The sequence below is a fragment of the Heptranchias perlo genome, chromosome 2, assembly GCF_035084215.1.
Source record: "Heptranchias perlo isolate sHepPer1 chromosome 2, sHepPer1.hap1, whole genome shotgun sequence".
Classification (NCBI taxonomy): domain Eukaryota; kingdom Metazoa; phylum Chordata; class Chondrichthyes; order Hexanchiformes; family Hexanchidae; genus Heptranchias; species Heptranchias perlo.
Window position 1 is genome coordinate 134444738 of NC_090326.1, and position 25481 is coordinate 134470218.

The 25481-nt window shown below is 40.9% G+C and overlaps 1 protein-coding gene across 7 annotated transcripts in view; it reads right to left on the reverse strand.

The window, feature by feature from the left end:
• mpp7a (MAGUK p55 scaffold protein 7a) overlaps positions 1-25481 on the reverse strand; it is a 417410-nt gene that overhangs the window by 242384 nt on the left and 149545 nt on the right. For 6 of the 7 annotated variants that reach the window (XM_068007174.1, XM_068007182.1, XM_068007172.1 and 3 more), the window contains exon 3: positions 10779-10969. In XM_068007174.1, coding sequence (XP_067863275.1) covers positions 10779-10815 — 37 coding nt within the window. In that variant the 5' untranslated portion in view covers positions 10816-10969. Of the gene's footprint in view, positions 1-10778; positions 10970-16167; positions 16293-25481 lie in introns of all 7 variants that reach the window. The other variant, XM_068007176.1, reaches the window with a different exon arrangement.

Genomic DNA, 25481 nt, shown 5'->3' on the forward strand with positions numbered 1-25481 from the left:
GGAACTCACTGCGAAATGAAAATGAACACACAAAAATACTTGCATTGTGTCAGGGGCACAGCATTTAACACATTTTCTTCAACTGCAAATGTTCACAATGTTCATAGACCTCAGTTTTTATTGTGATCAGATGCAGCTGTGAGACAGGAGACCATCATCAACAACTTTCTTTGCCAATTTCCTCCTCATCTCTAACTGGAGGCATCAATTCCTACTGTATATGATTCCACAGACACCAGCTGCCCTCCAGTATATCACTCAAATGGCCATTCTTCATGTGTGAGCCCAAACAAGGACTGATGGTACATTATTACACTGGAGAGGGGTTGGAGGAGGAAAGCTCGCATCTGAGCTCACTCTATCCTCACCCAACATCCATACATGAGCACTTTCCAATACAGTTCACTGGTTAGTAATCGGAAGTAGGAAGCCAGGCAACTTTTTATTTCTCCCTTCTCAGTGCACGGACTGGGATGAAAATTGTAACCAACCCAACTAGAATCCCGATGGACATCAGTTAACTCAGCATAGTGGGGGAATTGCGCCAGTCAAGGAAGTTCAATTACAAACAGTATTTACCCAACAAAGCCATTGGGGGAACTTAACCACTCAGGATTTGAGCTGAACCTTTCAGCATTTTGTTTTGAACTTCAAAACTAAAGCTAAGGAGATTACAGCCTCACTATACTATCCAAGTGTGGTAGGATAGGAGTTTTCCTGTAAGACTTCACACAACGAGTTCCTGACTTCAGGTGTAGCCACTGAGGGGAATTGCTCAGTGAGCCCAGGAGCTTCTGTGAGTGGAGGAAGGGGAAATCAGAAGGTGAATTGCCCTGGCCCGTTCTCACAAGCCTCCAGCTGATTGGCTCAACAGCAGCATTGGCGGTGGCTTTGTGCTGTGCAACAGTACGACAGATTTGGGAACAAATTATTAAACGGAATTGAATAAACAACTTAATTCTTCAGGTTGAAAAGATAGCAACACATGAAATCCTCATGATTTGAATGCAAATCACAAAATTTGTTCTTACAATTTGGAAACATTAACTCTGCAGCATTACTGCCCTCAATCACCAGCTGAGTTATTGTGTGCAATAAACGCACAAATATGGTCGAAGATAAAACTGTCAAGTGATTTTTATTTCAGGTACCACAAAATTTGCGCTATAAATTCAACTTGCACTTAAATACAGAAAAACTGTGTGTCAAATCCCCATGTGCTACTAACATTAAAAAAACATTTTAACGGTGCCTTCCCAATGTTTAACTTCCTTAAAAAAGGTTTAACTGCACAAGTCTTTATTTGATCTAAAGCACTGTATGGAAAAAATTTAGTAGCTAGCAAGAGAATAACTAAAAATTGATAAAAATGTTCCTGCAGTGAGCCATGCACTCGCGCGGCAGGTTCCAGATGTTCAACATTTTTGACATCAGTATGGAAAAATTTACTGTTAGTCTAGAGAAATTTAATATCACCATTCTTGTCATATCCCTCAGAGCTATTAGGCAAGGTCTGTGTAAGTTATAAAGCAGGGTTTATGATTTTAAAAAAAGGCATGGTATCTACGTTTGCTCATTGTTGAAATGTTAGCTGTTTCCATATGGTTCTGAACAAAAGAATTCGGTGTGCAAGGCAAAAAAAAGTTATGTTTCACACAATCTTCGATTAGATTTGAAATGATTTTTAAAAATGGAATCAGAACCACAGTGCACACATTTACTAGATTTTGAGGAAGCAATAATAGTCTACCTAAAATAAAGAACACCAAAATTAGCAAAATAAAATCATAAATACATATCTCTCTGCCAGACTAATACTATAAAACTTTACAGTGTTGTTAAAAAAAAACAGACACACAGCAAGCTCTAAAATTCCACCCCGTTGGGTTAACACAATGCACAGTAGTCTTTTAGTTTATTATGCCATTCTAATGGTAGCTACTACATAAGTTCATTTTTTTTTAAAATTCTGGTTTTGAAGGAAAACAGGGACATGGACCTGGCTGCAATTTCTGGCATCAGGCGAGATTATGTGGCATCTGAATACCAATTCTCAACATATTAGATGCACGTTTGCTGCCATTTCGTGTAAAATGTTCCAAGTGTTGCAAATAAAAAAAAAACAGATTTTCAACTAGAAGAGAACAGTTGATCCTCGTTAGATTAAGATGCAGTATCCACCGCCATAAACTACATACAGCTACATTTTAAAAAAAAATTGTCATAGATATTTAAGGATATCCAACATCTGTTTCCTCAGAAGTAGCTGTTCAGGAGCTTGGGCTAAGGACTAGTCATTTGGAATGTATTTAATTGAAAGTAATACTGTACTAGGAATGTTAGAAAAGATCCTTTTATCTGTACTTCATATTCAGTTTTCCTTGATCAAATATTGCTTCACAATGGCACATGAACTAAAGTCAACATAAGAAATAGGAACAGGAATAGGCCATACGGCCCCTCGAACCTGCTCTGCACATAATACTGTAGATGTTATAAATAGAATTTTAGGAATTAATTTACTTTTTAGGAATAAATTCATCTCCCAGTTTCATTTATGTTGATACAATGGGAGAGAAATTAATCTTGCAGCTGTCCATTTTGCACCCTTAAGAACTCTAAATTTTGCATTGCAAACTGTTGCACCCCACCTGAACCGAAGTGTGCCGGACACCATACTTGCTTCGGTGACTTTCAGTCGTCCAGGGTAACTGCTTGAAACAGATATTAGGCTCCTTAAATCTATAAATTGGGGTCCTACGCCAGTTGTAGGACACCAACTGTGAAATTCAGGTACAAATGGCCAGAGTTTGCACCGTGCATGCTCCGTGTACTTCTACCAGGTCTTGAACGGCCTAACCAGGAGTGCTCCAGCCAATGCCAGCATGATCTGGGCCCCTGGGATCATCCGCACCGTCTCCACCCCCCCACCCTAACCTTGTGGTCACAACTCTGCCGGTCAATTTCCCATCCGCCCCGAACTGCAGGAGGCGGCACCCGTTTGGTGCCGGCGGCATTTAAATGAAGCCTGAAGACTAATTTGGCACATGGAGCAGTCGCTCCGCTGACTTTGCACTTGTTTTGGGCACAAGTCAAATTTACCACCCACGTGTCCATCTTCTGACTGAATGCAGATCATTGATGACACGATCACTTTATACAGTTTCAAAACAACATTCAAAAATATAGCAGTGACGTAAGTGGTGCCTGCATCATATTTTATAAACAAATTTGAGTGCTAATGTTGCAAGTAATTATTTATGACACATTATACATAAACAAACAGTCACACAGCACTTTCGAAACACTTGATATTCAGAATGCTCCAGAATTCTAATTCAAGTACTTAGGTGGTGTGTATTTGTTGTTCAGGAAATTGCTGCTTGGCACATTAACTTTATAGTTCCAGCCTCAGCTCAGTGGCAGCACTCTCACCTCTAGGTCAGAAGTTTGTGGGTTCATGTCCAACTCCAAAGACTTGAGCATATAATCGAGGCTGGCACTTCAGTGCAGCACTGAATGACTGAGTGAGTTGGAGGTACTGTCATTCGGATGGGATATTAAACTGAGGCCACGTCTGCCCTCTCAAGTGGACGAGAAAGATCCCACAGCACTATTCATAGAAACATTGAAAATAGGAGCAGGAGTAGGCCATTCGGCCCTTCGAGCCTGCTCCGCCATTCAATATGATCATGGCTGATCCTCTCTCACAATTCCCGCCCTCTCCCCATACCGCTTGATGCCTTCTGTGTCTCGAAATCTATCTGTGTCCTTCTTAAATTTATTCAGTGACTTGTGGTGGAGAATTCCACAGGTTCACCACCCTGAGTGAAGAAATTTCTCCTCATCTCAGTCCTAAATGTCCTACCCCGGTATCCTGAGACTGTGACCCCTTGTTCTGGACCCCCCAGCCACGGGAAACATCCTCCCTGCATCTCCCCTGTCTCGCCGTGTCAGAATTTTATATGTTTCAATGAGAACCCCTCTCATTCTTCTAAACTCGAGTGAATACAGACCGAGTCGACCCAATCTCTCCTCATATGACAGTCCTGCCATCCCAGGAATCCGTCTGGTGAACCTTTGCTGCACTCCCTCTATGGCAAATATATCCTTTCTTAGGTAAGGAGACCAAAACTGCACACAATACTCCAGGTGTGATCTCACCAAGGCCCTGTATAACTGCATTAAGACAAGGAGCAGGGGAGATATCCTGGCCAACATTTATCCCTCAACCAAAACAAATTATCTGGTCATTCATCTCATTGCTGTTTGTCCGACTTTGTGTGCGCAAATTGCCTGCCACAACACTGACTATACTTCCAAAGTACATCATTAGTTATGAAGTGTTTTGGGATGTCCTGAAGATGTGAAAGGTACTATATAAATTCAAGTTCTTTCTTCACACTCATGTTTTGTAATTTCTTTAAATTATTTTAAAACATAATAATTAATATTTGGTAAAGTTAATACTAGCAGTATGGCCATGTATAAAGTCTGTCATATTAGCAAAATGAGCACTAAGTTATACTAAAAAATGGATCTGCTGGTGAACATCATTCTAACCAGCAAGAACCATTACAGGAATCCTACCTCGAGATTAGCTTTACTGAGACCATTAGCTAATAACACCCTTATTTGTGAGACGTCTTAAGTATTTTAATTTAAAATGAACAATTCCAATTACAGCAAGTAAAAAGCTGTTATAAGCTTTTAGGATCTTTTTAAATAGTTTTAAAAGTTATAGTTCCTGTTTACGGTTCCCTGGTAGCCAGACTTATGTCGATAATGCTTGAACCACAGAGAGCTGTATTTAAGGGAGTGGAGGAAGAGAGAAAAGATCTGCAATTTTAGTCCTCAGACCCTGATATCCTAGAATCTAATAATTCACAATGGCTATAACGGGTCTAAACTCCAATCACTCTTGACATTAGAACTTACTTCCTTGTGTAAAGTGCAAACTTCCAATATATTTATTGTTGGAGACTTATCCTTCTTTACATGGGGAGGTAATTTCATCTCCAACATGCAACATAGAAACATAGAATGATACAGCAGAGGAGGCCATTCGGTCTATCATGATTGTGCTAGCTCTTTGAAAGGGCTATCCAATTTGACACACTGCCCCTCTCTTTCCCCATAGCCACGCAAATTTTTCCCCTTCAAATATTTATCCAATTTCCTTTTGAAAGTTATTACTGAATCTGCTTTCACCACCCTTTCAGGCAGTGCATCCAGATACACTGTTGTACAGGGCTTTAGTGAGACCTCACTTGGAGTACGAGGTAAAGTTTTGTTCCCCTTATCTGAGGAAGGGTATACTTGCCTTGGAGGCGGTACAACGAAGGTTCACTAGATTAATTCCTGGGATGAGAGGGTTGTTCCATGAAGAGAGGTTGAGTAGAATGGGCCTATTATCTTTAGAGTTTAGAAGAATGAGAGGTGATCTCATTGAAACATTAAAGATTCTGAGAGGTTGTTTCACCTGGCTAGAGAATCTAGAACTAGAGGGCATAATCGCAGGATAAGGGGTCGGCCATTCAAGACTGAGATGAGGAGGAATTTCTTCACGCAGAGGATTGTGAATCTTTGGAATTCTCTCTCCCAGAGGGCTGTGGATGCGGAGTCATTGAATATATTCAAGGCTGAGATGGATAGATTTTTGGACTCTGGGGGAATCAAAGGATATGGGGATCGGGCAGGAAAGTGGAATTGAGGTCGAAGACCAGCCATGATCTGATTGAATGGCGGAGCAGACTCAAGGGGCTGCATGGCCTACTCCTGCTCCTATTTCTTATGTTTCTTATCATGACAACTCGCTATATAAAAAAAAATCCTCATCTCACCTCTGACAAAAGAACCAATCACCTTAAATCTGTGTCCTCTGGTTACCGACCCATCTGCCACTGGAAACAGTTTCTCCTTATTAACTCGATCAAAACCCTTCATGATTTTGAACACCTCTATCAAATCTCCTCTTAACCTTCTCTGCTCCAAGAAGAACAACCCTAGTTTATCTAGTCGCTCCACATAACTGGAGTCCCTCATCCCAAGTACCATTCTAGTAAATCTCTTGTGCACTCTCTCGAAGGCCTTGACATCCTTCCTAAAGTTTGGTGCCAAGAATTGAACATAATACTCCAGCTGAGGCCGAACCAGTATTTTATAAAGGTTTAGCATAACTTCTTTGCTTTTGTACTCTACGCCTCTATTTATAAAGCTATGGATCCTGTATGCCTTTTTAAACAGCCTTTTCAACGTGTCCTGCCACCTTCAAAGATTTCTGTACATACACCCGCAGGTCTCTCTATTCCTGCACACCCTTCAAAATTGTACCATATAGTTTAAATTGCCTCTCCTCATTCTTACTACCAAAATGAATCACTTCACAGTTCTCTGCATTAAATTTCATCTGCCACATGTCTGCCCTTTTCACCAGTCTGTCCATGTTCTCCTGAAGTCTGTTAACTATCCTCCTCATTGTTTACGACATTTCCGAGTTTAGTGTCATGTGCAAATTTTGAAATTATGCCCTGTCCAGGCCATTAATATATATCAAAAAGAGCAGTGGTCCCAACACCGACCCCTGGGGGACCATTGCACACTTCCCTCCAGTCTGAAAAACAACCATTGACCACTCTCTGCTTTCTGTCCCTTAGCCAATTTTGTGTCCCCTTTAATCCCGTGGACTTCAATTTTGCAAACAAGTCCATTGTGTGGTACTTTATCAAACGCCTTTTAAAAGCCCATATAGACAACATAAACAGCACCACCCTCAATAGCCCTCTCTGTTACTTCATCAAAGAACTGAATCAAATTAGTCAAACAAGATCTGCCTTCAACAAATCCATGCTGGCTTTCATTAACTCATATTTTTCCAAGTGCCAATTAATTTTGTTGTGGATTGTTGTCTCTAAAAGTTTCCTCACCACCAATATTAGGCTGACTGGCCTGTAGTTGCCCGTTTATCCCTCGCCCCTTTTTTGAAGAGGTGTAACATTCAGTCCTCCAGCACCACTCCCATATCGAAGGAGGACTTTGTACAGAGACTAGGCAATGTCCACCCTTATTTCCCACAGCAAGCTCGGATACATCCCATCTGGACCAGGTGACTTTTCTATTTTGAACACTGCCAACCTTTTAAGGATTGCCACTTCATCTATTTTAATCTTATCCAATTTCGCTACTACCTCATCCTTTACTGTGACATTGGCAGCATCCCCCTTTATACTGAAGACAAATGCAAAGTACTCATTTAGTACCTCAGACATGCCCTCTGATCGACCTGATCTCCTTCTTGGTCCCTAATCAGCCCCACCCTTCCTTTGGCTATCCTTTTATTATTTTTTATGTTTATAAAAGACTTTTGGGTTCCATTTCACGTCACCCGCCAATTTATTCTCACACACGAAACATTCTCAAACATTAGACCCTTTGTATCTTTAAAGTATGATTAGAGCATTCGGCCAGCTCCACCTCCCCTCCCCCCCATCCCCTCAATAGTAGCCATGATGTGGAGATGCCGGTGATGGACTGGGGTGGACAAATGTAAGGAATCTTACAACACCAGGTTATAGTCCAACAGTTTTATTTGAAAATCACAAGCTTTCGGAGCTTACCTCCTTCGTCAGGTGAGTGAGGGTCACCTGACGAAGGAGGTAAGCTCCGAAAACTTGTGATTTTCAAATAAAACTGTTGGACTATAACCTGGTGTTGTAAGATTCCTTACATTTGTCCCCTCAATAGGTCATTGGCTACATTCTTCCTCCCAGTACTATCCCTTCCAATTTCTCATATTCATCAGCACCATCTGGTCCAAAATTGCTAGATTGAAAATAAAAGGTGCTGTGCCCCAATGTGGAGGTCACACAAGTACACAGCATGTTGAGGAAATGCAGCTTGAAGGAAATGCTGATTAGGGACAGATTGAGGGATGAATCAGCACATGGTAGCCTGTCCATCCACTTTTTTCCTTCCACAAAAACATTAATCTACTGAAACTATAACAGCAGCAAATTTAGTGCAGATTGCAGCTCAGCACAAAATGATCCATTAATCTCCGACACCATCTCTCTGAGGAAAATAAAGCTCCTTTTTTTTTATTACCAATGTATATCTTGAGACTATAAAGCAAATACTCTATAGGCTGATGGTTATAAAACTACCAGCCTCATTCATTTAAAAAAAAATCATGCAGTGATTTTTGCCAAAGCACAGGTCACAATTGTTCTGGAGGGTACCATTGTATGTTGACAGTGCAGTCACATATATCGATGCATGTTGCTACAATTCAATCATTCCTTAAATTAAACTCTTTATATGGCTAAAACACAGTACATACTTGATGCATCAGGAAAAAAAACTTTCGACTAAATCAAAATATGTGCGCAAAATAGCACTATGAGCTGCTTGAAGAAATACAATTATGCCTGCAATAATGCTCAAAGATTTTAAACTTTAATTTTAAAGATACAATCCCTAAATCACTTGCATTCCTGTAATTTGTCCAACAAATATGCATTATCTATCGAATTAAATCAAAAACTTCAAAAAAATCTCAAACTTCGGCTCACTCCAAAGGTGAAAACGTGTAAAATCAATTAGGATTGATATTACATCTACGATATCTTTTTACAAATCAGTAAGTAATTTTGATTTCACACAACCTGGCTATGAACAGCATAAAACTTCCCCTTTTGTTCACATTTTATTTCACGAACATGTGAAATGAATATAATCAACTTGGATGATTGCAATACAATTCAGTTTACAACACTAAGCAGCAAAGGACCTGGTTACTCTTCATGTTCATGGGTAATACCTTCACAACATCAGTCCTTTCCCTGACATTCTATTGCTCCTACATTATTCTGTGCTGAAATAAAATTATAGGATGGGAGGTGTTGCTTTGCAGAACAGCTTTAATCAGGGAGGTTTTGAGCAATTTTGAACAGGATGAACAACTTCATCTCCAATTATTTTTTGAAGTTCCTGAAGCACTATCTTGGTAATTAGAATTGACTCATGCAGACTGACTGCTGCATGTAAAATCCGAAACAATAGTCTGCTCCAAATATGGTGACTATAATAACAGATAAGCTGTGATATATTTAGGTTAAGTTTGCCACCTTTGGCACCTTCCAAATCCAGAGAATGAGGCTTTGGGCCAACTTCCTTTTTCCATCTGCAGTTCTGCAAACTCCTACATGCTGGCTCCCCAATGCCACTGACACTCTACTTAAAACACTGGCCTAGAATTTGGACTGTGCTATGCCTGTTTTACAGGCATTAAACAGGAACAACGAGGGCCAATTTCTATGGCCCAAGGATGCCGAAAAGACACCTGGCCCGTTATTGTGTCAGGCAATTTTTCAGGTGACTGCCTAAAACAAGCATTAAGCTCTTCATTCGCAAATGCAAGGGGCCGAACGTCTGTTTTCGGACCTCTCTGGGAAATTGGACTGCCCAGAGCAGAGCAAGTACATGCCCTGCTCCGCTCAGATTTTGCTGGCGTGGATGTAACTTAGCAAGTGGCCCCCACCAAAAAGATAAAAGTTTACAATAACAAATGTTAATTTTAATTTGGAGCTAGGACGATCAGGTGTGCTCCTCCAGACTCCACAGCATTCCTGATGGCTGCTGCCAGCCGCAATCAGCTGTCCTCCCACTGCACCTTGGAACTTAGGTGAGGCTGTTGCTGGCGAGGCAGGTGGCCCGAAATTCAGTGCTGCAGAAGGGAAAGCTACCAGTAGAGATGCAACTGCGCTGGTACCTCGCCAAGATTACTTAGATGAGGTCCAAGGCCCAAAGTTGGTCCAGCCACGGGCCTCCAGGTTTGGACGCGCATTGCGGCCACGTCGCCAGCTTTGCGCCCGGAAATTGACAAATTTCTGCCCCACTGTTTCCAAGACACAAAGAACAAAAATGATGTTCATGATCAGGATTTTTCTCAACAGTTTTTTTTTTACCATAACTGACGTGAAGACTCCCTCTTCAAATAATCAACCTTTTAAAACATTTGTGAAAGATGTTTTGTGAAAATGATCAACAGCCCTTCTGAACATCAAAAGCACACAAGGTCAGTTTTTGCAACCTCTCCACATAAATCAATCTTGCTTTTATAAATATTAAAATCTTACTAAGCATGAACTTAACTAAAAGTAGTAAAATGCACATTTTCACAATGTGACTTCAGGTCAAGAAAATGAGGCACCACCACCCAAATTTACAGATACTTTGCTGCAGCAGTAGGGGATGTGGAGGGGGGGGAAGAAAGAGAAAAGAATATTTCAGCAGAGCTGCAAAGATATACGAAGCATAAACACTCAAGTGCAACAGTGTCCAGGGCATTCTCGTATTAATTGGCAAGTGACTTTCACATCTGTTTGAATTGAACTTTGATCACAAAAAACATTTTATACAAATCAAAAGAATTACTAACATTGAACTGTAAAGATAAAGAAACCCCAAAGGAAACTACTGAAGGCATCACATCACTTCCTATGCATCTCAGCAGTTCACTACAGTTTATTTTCCATGGCTTGAGCCTGATGCAGTCAGGTGCAGACACCTACAAGTCTGTTAAACAGATGTCAGGTTTCTTCCTCAAGAAATAAATCCCACTGTATTTACTAGACGTCAGTAATCCTTCACAATTTATAGGATCTATTCTTTCTCCCTCCTCCCACGTGAAGCAAAATGACAATCCAGTGTGAACAGTGACCACAGTAAAATACAAGGTAAAATAGAGAGATTCCCAATCTCAAGCACAGTTACTGTACCTGTATCATTTCCAGATCCTGTTGATAATGCTGGCATGATTCCCTCTGAGAAATGTGACACAGGAATGTCAGGTTAGCACTCAGTAGCAAGAAAAGATATCTGCAGGCCAGGTCAGTCAATGTTCTTCTCTTTGCTCAAACCCACCTATGCCAACTTGTCAGTGAAGATTTATGCCATTTGTAGTTGTGCCCTGAATGGAACAATAATTTTACAATCAAAACATGACTCAATAAAACTTAATTTTTCTACCTCACATTTAAAACATTGCTTTGAATTCAAACTCAGAAAACGTTGTTCCCCTTTGCCATGCTGCACGAATGGATAAACTAACAGCCGGTCACAGACAACATTGATGACTATTGTAAAGTCTGCATCCCAAAGCTCATCACAGAGTTCATCATACTCTGGACTTGCAGGGTGGGGAATATCTCAGAAGAAAATTATAAATGAAAAAATGTTTTTGTAAAAATATTGTATGCACTGAATTGAAGTGAATTCTACGGGTTAGAGAATTTATGTACTGCACCTTCGAGTCTCAAAGCACCTCAAAACATGGGACAATTTATCAGAACAAGCTCCACTTAATAATTGATGCTGTACTCCAACAAGGCTGAGCCAAGTTGTTCAGCCAGTCAGTGCAATCTGCACTTACAGCCACCTCAATAGGTGATCACCCATCTATTCTGGCACTTTTTGAAGTCCCTTTCCTTTATCAAATGGTCACAAGTGCATTGCATATTGTGGCCACTTAATTGAGCCTGTATGCATTATATGCCACTCTCTGAAATCTTCATATTACAGTCAGGACCCAAGTGCTGGAATCAAGTAGGAGCCCAAGTGCTTCTGCCTGCACAGAATTATGAAAGTTCAAGGATTACAGGACTCTTCAGCGGCAGTATTAAAATAAGCAAGCAAATACAAATTTCCCACACCAACAGCATCACCCAATAATTCAGCCCTCGACTCCATAAAAGCAAATCTTGTACCTGCTTGCTTATTTTAATGCTGTTGCTGAGAATTTACTGAAGAGTCTTGTTCTCCCTGAACTTTGGTCATTCTGCAAAAATAGTGAAACACTCAAGCCCCGGCTTAATTTCTAAATGTTCTATTCATATACTCTATATAGCAATGCTAATCTGGTCAGATCTGTGGGTGACCTTAATAGATAGGGTGCAATGATACTGATAAGTAATAGATATGGATGGGGCAAAGAAAATAGTCCATCCAAAAGCATGACAACTGATAACATTTATAATGATACTGTTTTCTTACAAAAAAGTATTGCATATCAAACAATTCTGACAGAATAAAATGGCAGCACTCTTTCCTGCAATGGTGTTAAAAATAAAACAAGTCCACCGTTCAGTTTATTTTCCATTCTCATGCAACTTCTCTTGGTTTTATTGATATTGCCACGATCACTGCTTTTCTGAATTTTCATCATTGGTTCCTTCCAAGCTCCCAAAAAGCCATCCGGCACATACCTAATTCTTCATTACATCTCCACTGTGCAGGAATCAAGACATCAGATAGTCTCCGAGTCTAACTCATTCTATCCATGATTTCAAATTTGTGCAATTCCTTACCTCCTTCACTATTTTCTTCCCACAACAATCTTCAGGCTTTTTAAAATCCACGTTTGTATCATCTAAAATTACTTCTGAATTCTCATTGTTCTTCCTCTGACCCTTTTTAAACTTGGTGGAGTCCAGCACACTCTGCCTTAGTCTTTTGTTGGTTTGTTAATTTTTTTTTTAAAAACTTTCAGTAAGTATGAGCATTTTGTTTGGAGAAGATCTCCTCCTGTCTCACAGATCATTCCTTCACCCTCACTGTTCTAATTTTTAAAAATTTCATATTTATCAGAGGGTTATTAGCTTATGGAATGCTTACCACAAGTAGCTATTTAAAAAGGATTAGATAAGAATTTGAAAAGGAAGAATACAAAAGGAAATAACAGAATTAAGATTAGAGTAAATAGCTCCAGCTGAAGAGTGAGCACTGGCACAGATACAATTTGTTGAATGGCCTCCTTCCATGATACAGCTACATCTTAGCAAAATTCTGAAGTCCACACACACTTCCTGTCTATAAAATCTTAAAAGTATAAAATAAGGGTTAAAACAAAATTGTTTTTAAATCAAAAAATTACATTTTTCATATCAACCAATGAATTGCCTTGTGTCTTTTAATGCCTTTATTAAAGTTTTCACCCAGCCTCTCCCAAAAAGCTGTAACACCATTTGCTGAGTTTGAATCAACAAGTCTGAACAAATGAAGCATATCCAATTTCCCAGAATGTATCAGTACAGTTCAGTTACACTGATGAAATTTGTTGTTGAGTGCGTTTTGCACCAGAGGGTATTTGTATGAGAAAAATAAGTGTAATTAGTACACTATCGTTGCTTATATTTTGTATTCTATAAAGCTGAAAGTGCATTAAGCTGAGATAGAAATAAACTTTCCTGATACGAATGTTGGTTAAATTTTAAAAATACATTGAATTTTGAAGCCAACAAAAAGCCTCGAATTTATCTCAGCTGTGTTTTATTGACAGTTGGAAAATGTACGTGTTTTAATTGTTAACATACGAGACAAAGATTCTTCATTGATAACACCTGAGAGAAACAGAGAAAAAAAAAGCAGCAAAACAGATAGGAGGCAAGACGACCTTTGGACTCTCACTACCCACCCTTGAAGGGAGCATGTTGAGGATGGGGGTACACGGGGAAGAAACTATGGAGGATTCAGTGTAAAGTGACCAAAAGGGGAAGATATAGGGTTAAGTAGGTAGCTTCTTGGAAAATGAGGTAGTGGTCATGATGGGAGTGAGCAATAATGGAAGGGGTGAGTGGAACGGTAAAGGGATACTGCAAGCAAGGGGGGTAAAGGAAATCACATGATAGGAGATGGGAAGGGATTTGCGGAGGGCCACATTTTCCCTGCAACTCCCACCCTAAATGCAGTCTACAGCCATTGGTGAATCCCTTCCCCACCATGCCACCAACCACCTCCCATTCGAAAAGGGAGAAAAAAAGTCTGAAACAGAAGATAACAAAGAGAAACAAAAATAAATTAGGGAGAAAAATGCCTAAGAAAAAAGAAACAGAAGCAGAAGAGCAGACAGAGTAAGAAACAGCAACAAGACGACAACACAAAAATAGGTGAGAGAGAATATCCTCTGACTTATCATGTGCTATGCCATGGAAAATATATGTTTTATATGATGCACACAAATTACAGTGTGTATATAAATAAATAAAGAAAGAAAGTACAGTAATGTAAGAGAACAGAATTAAGGGTTTCCGCACACTCTGAACTAACTGAAATACAAAGTATTGAAAGTCAGCCTGTTACTTTCCACGGATAAAGTTTTTCTGGTCCCAGCAGCACAGAACCATAGCATTTCACATCTGCATCTATACCTTAGCCCGATAACTTCCACCCCAAATCCATTTCTTTATTTTCTGAATGAGCTCTTCAACACTTCATTAACTGTTTTTGTTAAGTCTTTTACATATATCCACTTCTCTGCAGAGGTTAAAATTTCTTGTAATCTCGAATCATCCTGGAGGCTTGTTTATTTTGTAGTTGAATTCTCCCATTCTCAACACACAGTACAAGTTAAATAGCTTACTTATATCAAAATTATCTATGCATTTTTGAGAAATATTACATCTCTATTTCATACAAGTCACTGGCAGAACCTTCAATTCAATTATTTGAAGGATTACTTGGAATCAAAAATTCAGTTTCTTCCCTACCATAATATCACAACACATGCCGCTCACCATTCGCTGCCCGAGGGTCAGCAGAGGACTTTCAACAGTATGCTGCCTATGTCACTCAACATAGATAGCAAGAAGTACTTGGCACACCAGCCCTCAAAGCGTTGACCTCGACTTATCTCCCCGACAGCACAAAGATCATAAACCTGCAGGCTTGTTAGTTATCACAGTTAATGCAGTTGGAGATTAAAACAGTAAAGATAAGAAATTCATTTAATTCAACTTAAATTGATGGCCTGCTTCAATGAGATAAAAAAGTTAATTAGCCCAAGAAAACCAGAAAGAAAAATTGGCAAATATGGCCATAATCCAACCACAGGAAGCATTGAAATAGGAGATGAAAAGGGCAAAGACTGGATACATTTCCACAAGTAAAGATGATGCACCAAAGCTGAAGTTCCTTGGATGAGTCGAGAAATTAAAATTCAAGTTCGACTTTAAAAAAAGTAGTTAAAATTAAAGCAGGACTAAAAAAAAAATCAAAGCAAATCCAGGGCGAATAATACAAAACCAAGCCAAATATAAACAAAGCTAAAAACTGTAGAAAGGCAAACAGAAAGAATGGAGAATAAAGGGAACTAGTAAACGATTGTAAAGAAACATAAAAAGTAAAATAGTTGAAGAAATGGTTGAGCTGATGAGGTGCAAAATTAAAACTCGTTACAGAAAATGAACATTGGAGATACTGGGCCAAAAATCGCTCCCGAAATAACAGTGGAGCTCAACAGCACTCTGCGTTTTTGGTGGTGAATTGAAGGAGCAAGTTCCCGCGTTTCCACATGCACAGTAAAATGCCAAAATCGTGAACTTGCTCCGAGATGTTTGACATCAATATGACAGCTTCAAATTAAAGGGGCGTCGCACGCTGCAATCAGGAAAATCATTGATAAAGTAGCAACTTGCTTATCTGCCCAGCTGGAAACTAACTAATTACGCCACCAAACAGGTATGCTTAAAAACACCAGGTCCAAACTAAGTTTTAATGACTGCCAAACAACTAAAAATTAACTTTTAAAAATGTGGAGTCTCATTACTCCTTATTTTAATAGTTTTTGGTCATTGAAAATTTTTTAAAATTACAATTCCTTATTTTTCCCTTCTCTTCAATTTAATTTCTATGCTTTTTATATATAAAAAAAATAATTTTTTATTTACAATGACATCCAGAATACTAACTTTAAATGAATGACGTCTGCTTGCCTGCTTAAGCAATGCAGCCTGAATTTGTGGGCATGACTTCTCTTCCTGACAGATTTTGTTGACGTGTCTTCACCTCAGATGTTTCCAGCCGCACGGTGACTCATGCGACAGAGGCTGAGTTGATAGCACATATTTTGTTTAAACTTCAAATTCAAGCAACTGGACGCCACAGAGCCCGCAGTAAGTGTTTTCGTTAATTAAATTCACAGCAGCTGCAGGGAGCATTGCGTCACCGCTCTGTGTGATTTCTGGCCTATTAATTGAGTACTTTGCCTGGGTTTTCACAGAAGAACGTGGTAGTGGAAATGAAAAGGTACATGCGGAACTAGATAGGATAACTATAGATGAGGAAATAATACCGAAAACATAGGGAGAGCTCCAGGTGAAAAAGGACACTTACGGCATGCATCCCAGAATAGTGAGGGAAGTCAGAGAGGAAACAACAGAGGTTCTGACCACAATCTTTCACAGATCCTTGGATACAGAAGTTTTGCCAAAGGACTGGAGGGTTGCCAGTGTAAACCTCTGTTCAAAAGGGAGAAAGAAATAAATCAGATTAGTTACTGGCCAGTCAGCCAAACATCAGTAATAGATAAACTTCCAGAGGCCACAGTGTGGGATAAATTATCACCTGGAAATACATGGGTTAATTAAGGACAGCAAACATGAATTGTAAAATGCAAGTCATGCCTAACACATTTAATTGCGTTCTTTGAGTATATTGATAAATGAAGTGGCATGGATGTAATCCCCAACAAGATTGAGGTTAGAGGAATTTTTTTAGTCTGAGGTTAATTGGGATATGGAATGACCCACCAGAAACATTACTGGAAGCGGATTCCATAGTAGCTTTTAAAAAAGGGAAATAGATAAATATTTGACAAAGAAAAAGATGAATAAGGATATGGGAAGAATTGGGAAATGGGACCCTTTCAGGAGAACCGGCTAAGGCACAATGGCCTTCTCCGTGCTGTCAAGTTCTACAATTCTAGCTCCATATAATATATTATTCAAGATGAGTAAAAATTCTGAAATAAACTGAAATGAGAAACCACTTTCTGAAAACCGACCTACAGACAATGACATCCAGGAGCCATTGTCTTCACCTTTGTGCCATTTAAAAAGGGATTATATGCATATCAATTTCGACGATTTGAAGAGACATTGTGCACAAGGATAACCCTTCAGATACAGCTTATCATGATGAAACAATCATTACCAGGTACAGAATATGCATGTGTTACATAATATGAGACAGTGCAAGTCTGATTAAAAAAAGGAATCAGTTGAGATCAATTCCAAAATCACAAAAGCCATATTTAATAGAACCATACAATTAATTATAAAACACAACTTCAAGACAATCCACAAGCACTGGTGTCAGTACTGTGGATTTTCCACATTTAAATCATACTGTACTTCAATCAAAAATTATAGCACACCTGTATTCAATTCCCTAATGCCGTGAGGAGATTTATAGTTTTTCGTCTGCAGATCTAGTGCAATGTCCAAATACTAGCCAGCAATCAACAGGCAACATTCTAGATAATCAAAGCTTGCACTGTACAACAGTGTAAAGGATTAAACACAGACTAAAAATTAACAAAACTTAGAATCATAGAACATCATAGAAGTTACAACATGGAAACAGGCCCTTCGGCCCAACATGTCCATGTCGCCCAGTTTATGCCACTAAGCTAGTCCCAATTTCCTGCACTTGGCCCATATCCCTCGATACCCATCTTACCCATGTAACTGTCCAAATGCTTTTTAAAAGACAAAATTGTACCCGCCTCTACTACTGCCTCTGGCAGCTCGTTCCAGACACTCACCACCCTTTGAGTGAAAAAATTGCCCCTCTGGACCCTTTTGTATCTCTCCCCTCTCACCTTAAATCTATGCCCCCTCGTTATAGACTCCCCTACCTTTGGGAAAAGATTTTGACTATCGACCTTATCTATGCCCCTCATTATTTTATAGACTTCTATAAGATCACCCCTAAACCTCCTACTCTCCAGGGAAAAAAAGTCCCAGTCTGTCTAACCTCTCCCTATAAGTCAAACAATCAAGTCCCGGTAGCATCCCAGTAAATCTTTTCTGCACTCTTTCTAGTTTAATAATATCCTTTCTATAATAGGGTGACCAGAACTGTACACAGTATTCCAAGTGTGGCCTTACTAATGTCTTGTACAACTTCAACAAGACATCCCAACTCCTGTATTCAATGTTCTGACCAATGAAACCAAGCATGCCGAATGCCTTCTTCACCACCTTATCCACCTGTGACTCCACTTTCAAGGAGCTATGAACCTGTACTCCTAGATCTCTTTGTTCTATAACTCTCCCCAACGCCCTACCATTAACGGAGTAGGTCCTGGCCCGATTCGATCTACCAAAATGCATCACCTCACATTTATCTAAATTAAACTCCATCTGCCATTCATCGGCCCACTGGCCCAATTTATCAAGATCCCGTTGCAATCCTAGATAACCTTCTTCACTGTCCACAATGCCACCAATCTTGGTGTCATCTGCAAACTTACTAACCATGCCTCCTAAATTATCATCCAAATCATTAATATAAATAACAAATAACAGCGGACCCAGCACCGATCCCTGAGGCACACCGCTGGTCACAGGCCTCCAGTTTGAAAAACAACCCTCTACAACCACCCTCTGTCTTCTGTCGTCAAGCCAATTTTGTATCCAATTGGCTACCTCACCTTGGATCCCGTGAGATTTAACCTTATGTAACAACCTACCATGCGGTACCTTGTCAAAGGCTTTGCTAAAGTCCATGTAGACCACGTCTACTGCACAGCCCTCATCTATCTTCTTGGTTACCGCTTCAAAAAACTCAATCAAATTCGTGAGACATGATTTTCCTCTCACAAAACCATACTGACTGTTTCTAATTAGTCCCTGCCTCTCCAAATGCCTGTCGATCCTGTCCCTCAGAATACCCTCTAACAACTTACCCACTACAGATGTCAGGCTCACCGGTCTGTGGTTCCCAGGCTTTTCCCTGCCTCCCTTCTTAAACAAAGGCACAACATTTGCTACCCTCCAATCTTCAGGCACCTCACCTGTAGCTGTCGATGATTCAAATATCTCTGCTAGGGGACCCGCAATTTCCTCCCTAACCTCCCATAACGTCCTGGGATACATTTCATCAGGTCCTGGAGATTTATCTACCTTGATGCGTGTTAAGACTTCCAGCACCTCCCTCTCTGTAATATGGACACTCCTCAAGACATCACTATTTATTTCCCCAAGTTCCCCAACATCCATGCCTTTCTCAACCGTAAATACCGATGTGAAATATTCATTCAGGATCTCACCCATCTCTTGTGGTTCCGCACATAGATGACCTTGTTGATCCTTAACAGGCCCTACTCTCTCCCTAGTTACTCTTTTGCCCTTTATGTATTTGTAGAAGCTCTTTGGATTCTCCTTTGCCTCATCTGCCAAAGCAATCTCATGTCCCCTTTTTGCCCTCCTGATTTCTCTCTTAACTCTACTCCAGCAATCTCTATACTCTTCAAGGGATCCACTTGATCCCAGCTGCCTATGCATGTCATATGCCGCCTCCTTCTTTTTGACTGGGGCCTCAATCTCCCGAGTCATCCAAGGTTCCCTACTTCTACCAGCCTTGCCCTTCACTTTATAAGGAATGTGCTTACCCTGAACCCTGGTTAACACACTTTTGAAAGCCTCCCACTTACCAGACGTCCCTTTGCCTGCCAACAGACTCTCCCAATCAACTTCTGAAAGTTCCTGTCTAATACCATCAAAATTGGCCTTTCCCCAATTTAGAATTTTAACTTTTGGGCCAGACCTATCCTTCTCCATAGCTATCTTAAAACTAACGGAATTATGATCACTGGTCCCAAAGTGATCCCTCACTAACACTTCTGTCACCTGCCCTTCCTTATCTCCCAAGAGGAGGTCAAGTTTTGCCCCCTCTCGAGTCGGGCCATCCACATACTGAATGAGAAATTCCTCCTGAATACACTCAACAAATTTCTCTCCATCCAAGCCCCAAATGCTATGGCTGTCCCAGTCAATGTTGGGAAAGTTAAAGTCCCCTACTATTACCACCCTATTTTTCTTGCAGCTGTCTGTAATCTCCTTACATATTTGCTCCTCAATTTCCCGTTGACTATTTGGGGGTCTGTAGTACACTCAGTGGGCGAACCCTCTGATATATCCCCTCTCACTACTGCCGTGATGTTCTCCCTAATCAAGAACGCAACTCCCCCTCCTCTCTTACCTCCTGCTCTATCTTTCCTATGACATCTGTACCCTGGAACATTGAGCTGCCAGTCCTGCCCCTCCCTTAGCCATGTTTCAGTAATAGCTATAACATCCCAGTCCGATGTACCCATCCATGCCCTGAGTTCATCTGCCTTGCCCATCAGACTTCTTGCATTGAAATAAATGCAGTTTAATCTAGACTTCCCTTGGTCTTTGCCCTGCTTTCTCAGACCATCTGTCCGGTCATGTTCTGTACACTGCTGCAGGAGTTCCTCAGGGCAGTGTCCTAGGCCCAACCATCTTCAGCTGCTTCATCAATGACCTTCCCTCCATCATAAGGTCAGAAATGGGGATGTTCGCTGATGACTGCACAGTGTTCAGTTCCATTCACAACCCCTCAGATAATGAAGCAGTCCGAGCCTGCATGCAGCAAGACCTGGACAACATCCAGGCTTGGGCTCATAAGTGGCAAGTAACATTCGCGCCAGATAAGTGCCAGGCAATGACCATCTCCAACAAGAGAGAGTCTAACCACCTCCCCTTGACATTCAACGGCATTACCATCGCCGAATCCCCCACCATCAACATCCTGGGGGTCACCATTGACCAGAAACTTAACTGGACCAGCCATATAAATACCGTGGCTACGAGAGCAGGTCAGAGGCTGGGTATTCTGCGGCGAGTGACTCACCTCCTGACTCCCCAGAGCCTTTCCACCATCTACAAGGCACAAGTCAGGAGTGTGATGGAATACTCTCCACTTGCCTGGATGAGTGCAGCTCCAACAACACTCAAGAAGCTCGACACCATCCAAGATAAAGCAGCCCGCTTGATTGGCACCCCATCCACCACCCTAAACATTCACTCCCTTCACCACCGGCGCACTGTGCACCATCCACAGGATGCACTGCAGCAACTCGCCAAGGCTTCTTCGACAGCACCTCCCAAACCCGCGACCTCTACCACCTAGAAGGACAAGGGCAGCAGGCGCATGGGAACAACACCACCTGCACGTTCCCCTCCAAGTCACACACCATCCCGACTTGGAAATATATCGCCGTTCCTTCATTGTCGCTGGGTCAAAATCCTGGAACTCCCTTCCTAACAGCACTGTGGGAGAACCGTCACCACACGGACTGCAGCGGTTCACCACCACCTTCTCGAGGGCAATTAGGGATGGGCAATAAATGCCGGCCTTGCCAGCGACGCCCACATCCAGTGAACGAATAAAAAAAAACTCTCCTTTATGGTATTGGTCAGTCCCTCTTTACAAATGTTAAAATTGTAATAGCTACCAACTCGTTCTACTGCATATGTAAATGTGTAATGTTTCTTTTTGCAATTACTTGGCAGAAGAGTAATGTAAACAAGGAAAGAGACCAAAAACCTAAAATACATTTTCAAAGAATGATTATCATATTAAGGGGGTAAAGTTAATCATATTTTAAAGAGCAGGAAGATAAGAATCTTACAATCCAAAGTTTGCCATTTATATCTTAAATTTACATATTAATTTTTGAATCACAGTCAAAACTTTATTGGACTGGGAAGTTAGTAAAATAAACCTCGTCACTTTCTTGATAGATTTTATGAAGTATTGAATTATCAGCTTTAAAATAATTGATTACATTTTAAATAATGAGATATACAACTCCAAGTGATTAAAAGGCAGTAGTCTCGAAAAGGGGATTGGGATAAAGTTACAAAAACGAAGAGGAAATCTCAATGTTACTGTCGCTAATTCCAGAAACTAGATTACCGGTTTGAGGCTGGCAGTTTGGTGGGTGAGTTTTTATTATAATATATATAATACATCCACACACAAACTGAGGGAGAGCCACACTGTCAGATGTGGCTTTTTCAGATGAGACATTACACTCTGAGGCCCCATCTTCCAGTGGGTCAGGTGCACGTTAAAAGGTGCCATGGTACTGTTTGAAAAACAGCAGAGTTCTTTTGATGTCCTGGCTGACTTTATATCAACATCATTAAAAATAAAAGATCAACTTGTCATTCATCTCATGGCTGTTGGTAGGATCTTGCTGTGCACAAAATGGCCATATAACATCAGTTATTTATTCAATAGTAATTGATTATATATGAAGACATTTCCAAAATGTGCTGAGGCATTTACTGCATAAATAAGTCTTTCTTCTTTTTCATCCTAGGCCACATGCTAACTGCAGCCAACCTGCTCCCGAGGCCTCTGCCAATGTTACTTCTGACCAGATACGGGGTGCGCGAAAATAGCCACGGGTGATCGCCCATCAACCCTCCTCCATTCCCTTCCACAGGGAAACCCCTGGGCTCCACTCAAACACCTCAAGGTGACATAACTGAGACTGAGTTTGGCAGTGTGGGGAATTGTGTTTGCACCCCACTGCTCTGTGATACTCCATGATGGTGCTCCAACACACTGCACTACTGCCGCAGCTATTTTATCTCCAAGCATTTCTCCAAACTACTAAAACACCGCAACAGATGTCACACAACACATTGCACAAAAAGGTTACTGTCCAATTCTGGCTTTAATTTTGGTGCATGTCCAACTTGTGATAAATATTATTTTAAAAACACTTCACTCAAACTGAGTAATTTTAACTGTGAATTCCTGTGAACAGGAATAAAGGGTGTAGATTGAAAATGATCTGAATTATTGACTTCTGTCAGGTTCACAAAAATCTGTGCACAAATAACTTCAAATAGCATCACGAGTTGAGTGGTTCAAAAATAATTTGAATACTTGACGTGTGATGAATTTTTATGTAACATTGCAATGTATGAAAATTTAACAGTAGGCTTGAGTTGCTGAAAACACTTTGCAGATATGGAAGCAACTGGAATTCCAGCAAACCTAGTATACTTGCTCACTGGGGCTCAATTACAGGAGAGATTCCAAATACATCAACCCTGAAGCTCAGGTCCAAATTCCAATCGGATAACTGCCGTCCAGAAGACTGAAAAGCTGTGCCAGGCGTGGCACAAACTCAGCTGGACAAGGAACCAGAACAGAACTGCATGTTCCAAGAGGAGAACTGGGAGTGCTGAAATCTACATTGGAAAACTGCAAGCCAACGTAACAATGACAGATTGATCAATGTTTGGGGGTGGGAATTAGTGGTCCAACAATTAAGAGACTGCACACAATCACAACTGGAGAGTAAGTAACTAACCCAGGCTCTGATTGCACATTTTTTTATAGTTCAAATTGTTGCTTATAAAATTCAAAAACAGTAATCACAAGGTTCCCAGCCTGGCTGGAAATACTGTCCTTTGAGGTTATGTAAATTATGGGATGAAAATCTTACAAGATGAGGTACTGTGCAATACTTCTAGGCCATTTCAAGAACATTTTTTGTAGGTTGCACAAACATCACACTGTATAGAACATATGTCGGTGAAAACAGTAAATGATAAAGTGAAATGTTTTTATGTATTCAGAGTAACTATCAAAATTTAACTGTGCCCCTCTTTTCTGAGAGCTTTTATGGGGAGTATGGGGGTGGAAAAAAAAGAGAAGCGAACTCAAACCTTAATGGGGATTTGTCATAAAACAAATTAACAGGTTAATCAAAAAGAGCATATTTCCATCACTTTGACAACTGCATCCAGCTCGATGTTTCTGAAATTCATTTTAATTTAGCTGAAGAATTAAATTGCCAATCACAAATTACAGAAGTTTCCAGTGCGGCAGTCGAATGGTTTTTGTACTGCGAAAGTCACATTTGCCAAATCTGGCGGCACAGCAGCAGAATTCTTGGAGCAGACAGTTTCAGGAACAAAGCCTGCCCAAAAACTTCATGAATGTGTGAATGAACACCTCAACGTACCAGGGCCTCAAAATGTACATGTATAATTAAGTGTTCATTCACAACGTCTTCATAAAATATAGGTGTGAATGTACTTCCTTGAGAACACAATTTTAAAAAATCTTCCCACTGCTTCAAAGTCACTTGTAACTTGCCTTTTTTTCTGTTCCAGTCTCAGAGGAACATCAACGTCATTCTATAATTATGATGCGCCAGTCAAAATGCAAGTGACTTTATTGTTATAAGCATACCAGTGCAGACACATTTAATCCAATGGCAGATTCGTACATCATCGGTTTTTAATTCCTTTACTTCCATGTCGGCCATGTTGTTTATGTTCAAATTTACAAGTGGGGCTAACAGCAGGCAAACCCACATGTCTGCTGATGGCAGCACGCATATACAATCAACAACTTGCATTGATATAGCGCCTTTAATGTCGTAAAACTTCCCAAGGCGCTTCACAGAATTTGACACCAAGCCACATAAGGAGATATTAGGACAGGTGACCAAAAACTTGGTCAAAGAGGTTGGAGCATCTTAAAGAGGAGAGGCTAAGAGGTTTAGGGAGTGAATCCCAGAGCCTGGGATTGGGCAGCTGAAGGTGGAGCGATGAAAATCACAGATGTGCAAGAGGCCAGAATTGGAGGAGCGCAGAGATCTCGGAGGGTTGTAGGTCTGGAGGAGGTTACAAAGATAGGGAAGGGCGAGGCCATGGAGGGAATTGAAAACGAATTTTAAAATCGAGGCGTTGCTGGACCAGATGCCAACGTACAGGGATGATGGGTGAACAGGACTTGATGCGAGTTAGGATACGGGCAGCAGAGTCTTGGATGACCCTAAGTTTACGGAGGATGCAAGGTGGGAGGCCAACCAGGAGAGCATTGGAATAGTTGAGTCCAGAGGTAACAAAGGCATGGATGAGAGTTTCAGCAGATGAGCTGAGGTAAGGGCGGAAGCAGGCAATGTTATGGAAGTGGAAGTAGGCGGTCTTGGTGATGGAGACACCACACCTGGAGTATTGTGTGCAGTTTTGGTCTCCTTACTTAAGAAAGCAGATACTTGCCATAGAGGGAGTGCAGCGAGGTTCACCAGACTGATTCCTGGGATGGCAGGAGGAGAGATTGGGTCGACTCAGCCTGTATTCACTCGAGTTTAGAAGAATAAGAAGGGATCTCATTGAAACATATAAAATTCTGACACAGCTGGACAGACTGGATGCAGGGAGGATGTTTCCCCCGGCTGGGGGGGTCCAGAACGAGGGGTCACAATCTCAGGATACAGGGTAGGACATTTTGGACTAAGATGAGAAATTTCTTCACTCAGAGGGAGGTGAACTTGTGGAATTCTCTACCACAGAAGGCTGTGGAGGCCAAGTCACTGAATATATTTAAGAAACTAGATAGATTTTGAGACACAAAAGGCATCAAGGGGTATGGGGAGAGAGCGGGAATATGGTATTGAAATATAGGATCAGCCATGATCATATTGAATGGCAGAGCAGGCTCGAAGGGTCGAATGGCCTATTCCTGCTCCTATTTTATATGTTTCTATGAGAGGATATGGGGTCAGAAGCTCAGCTCAGAGTAAAATAGGATGCCAAGGTTGCGAATGATCTGGTTCAGCCTCAGACAGTGCACAGGGAGAG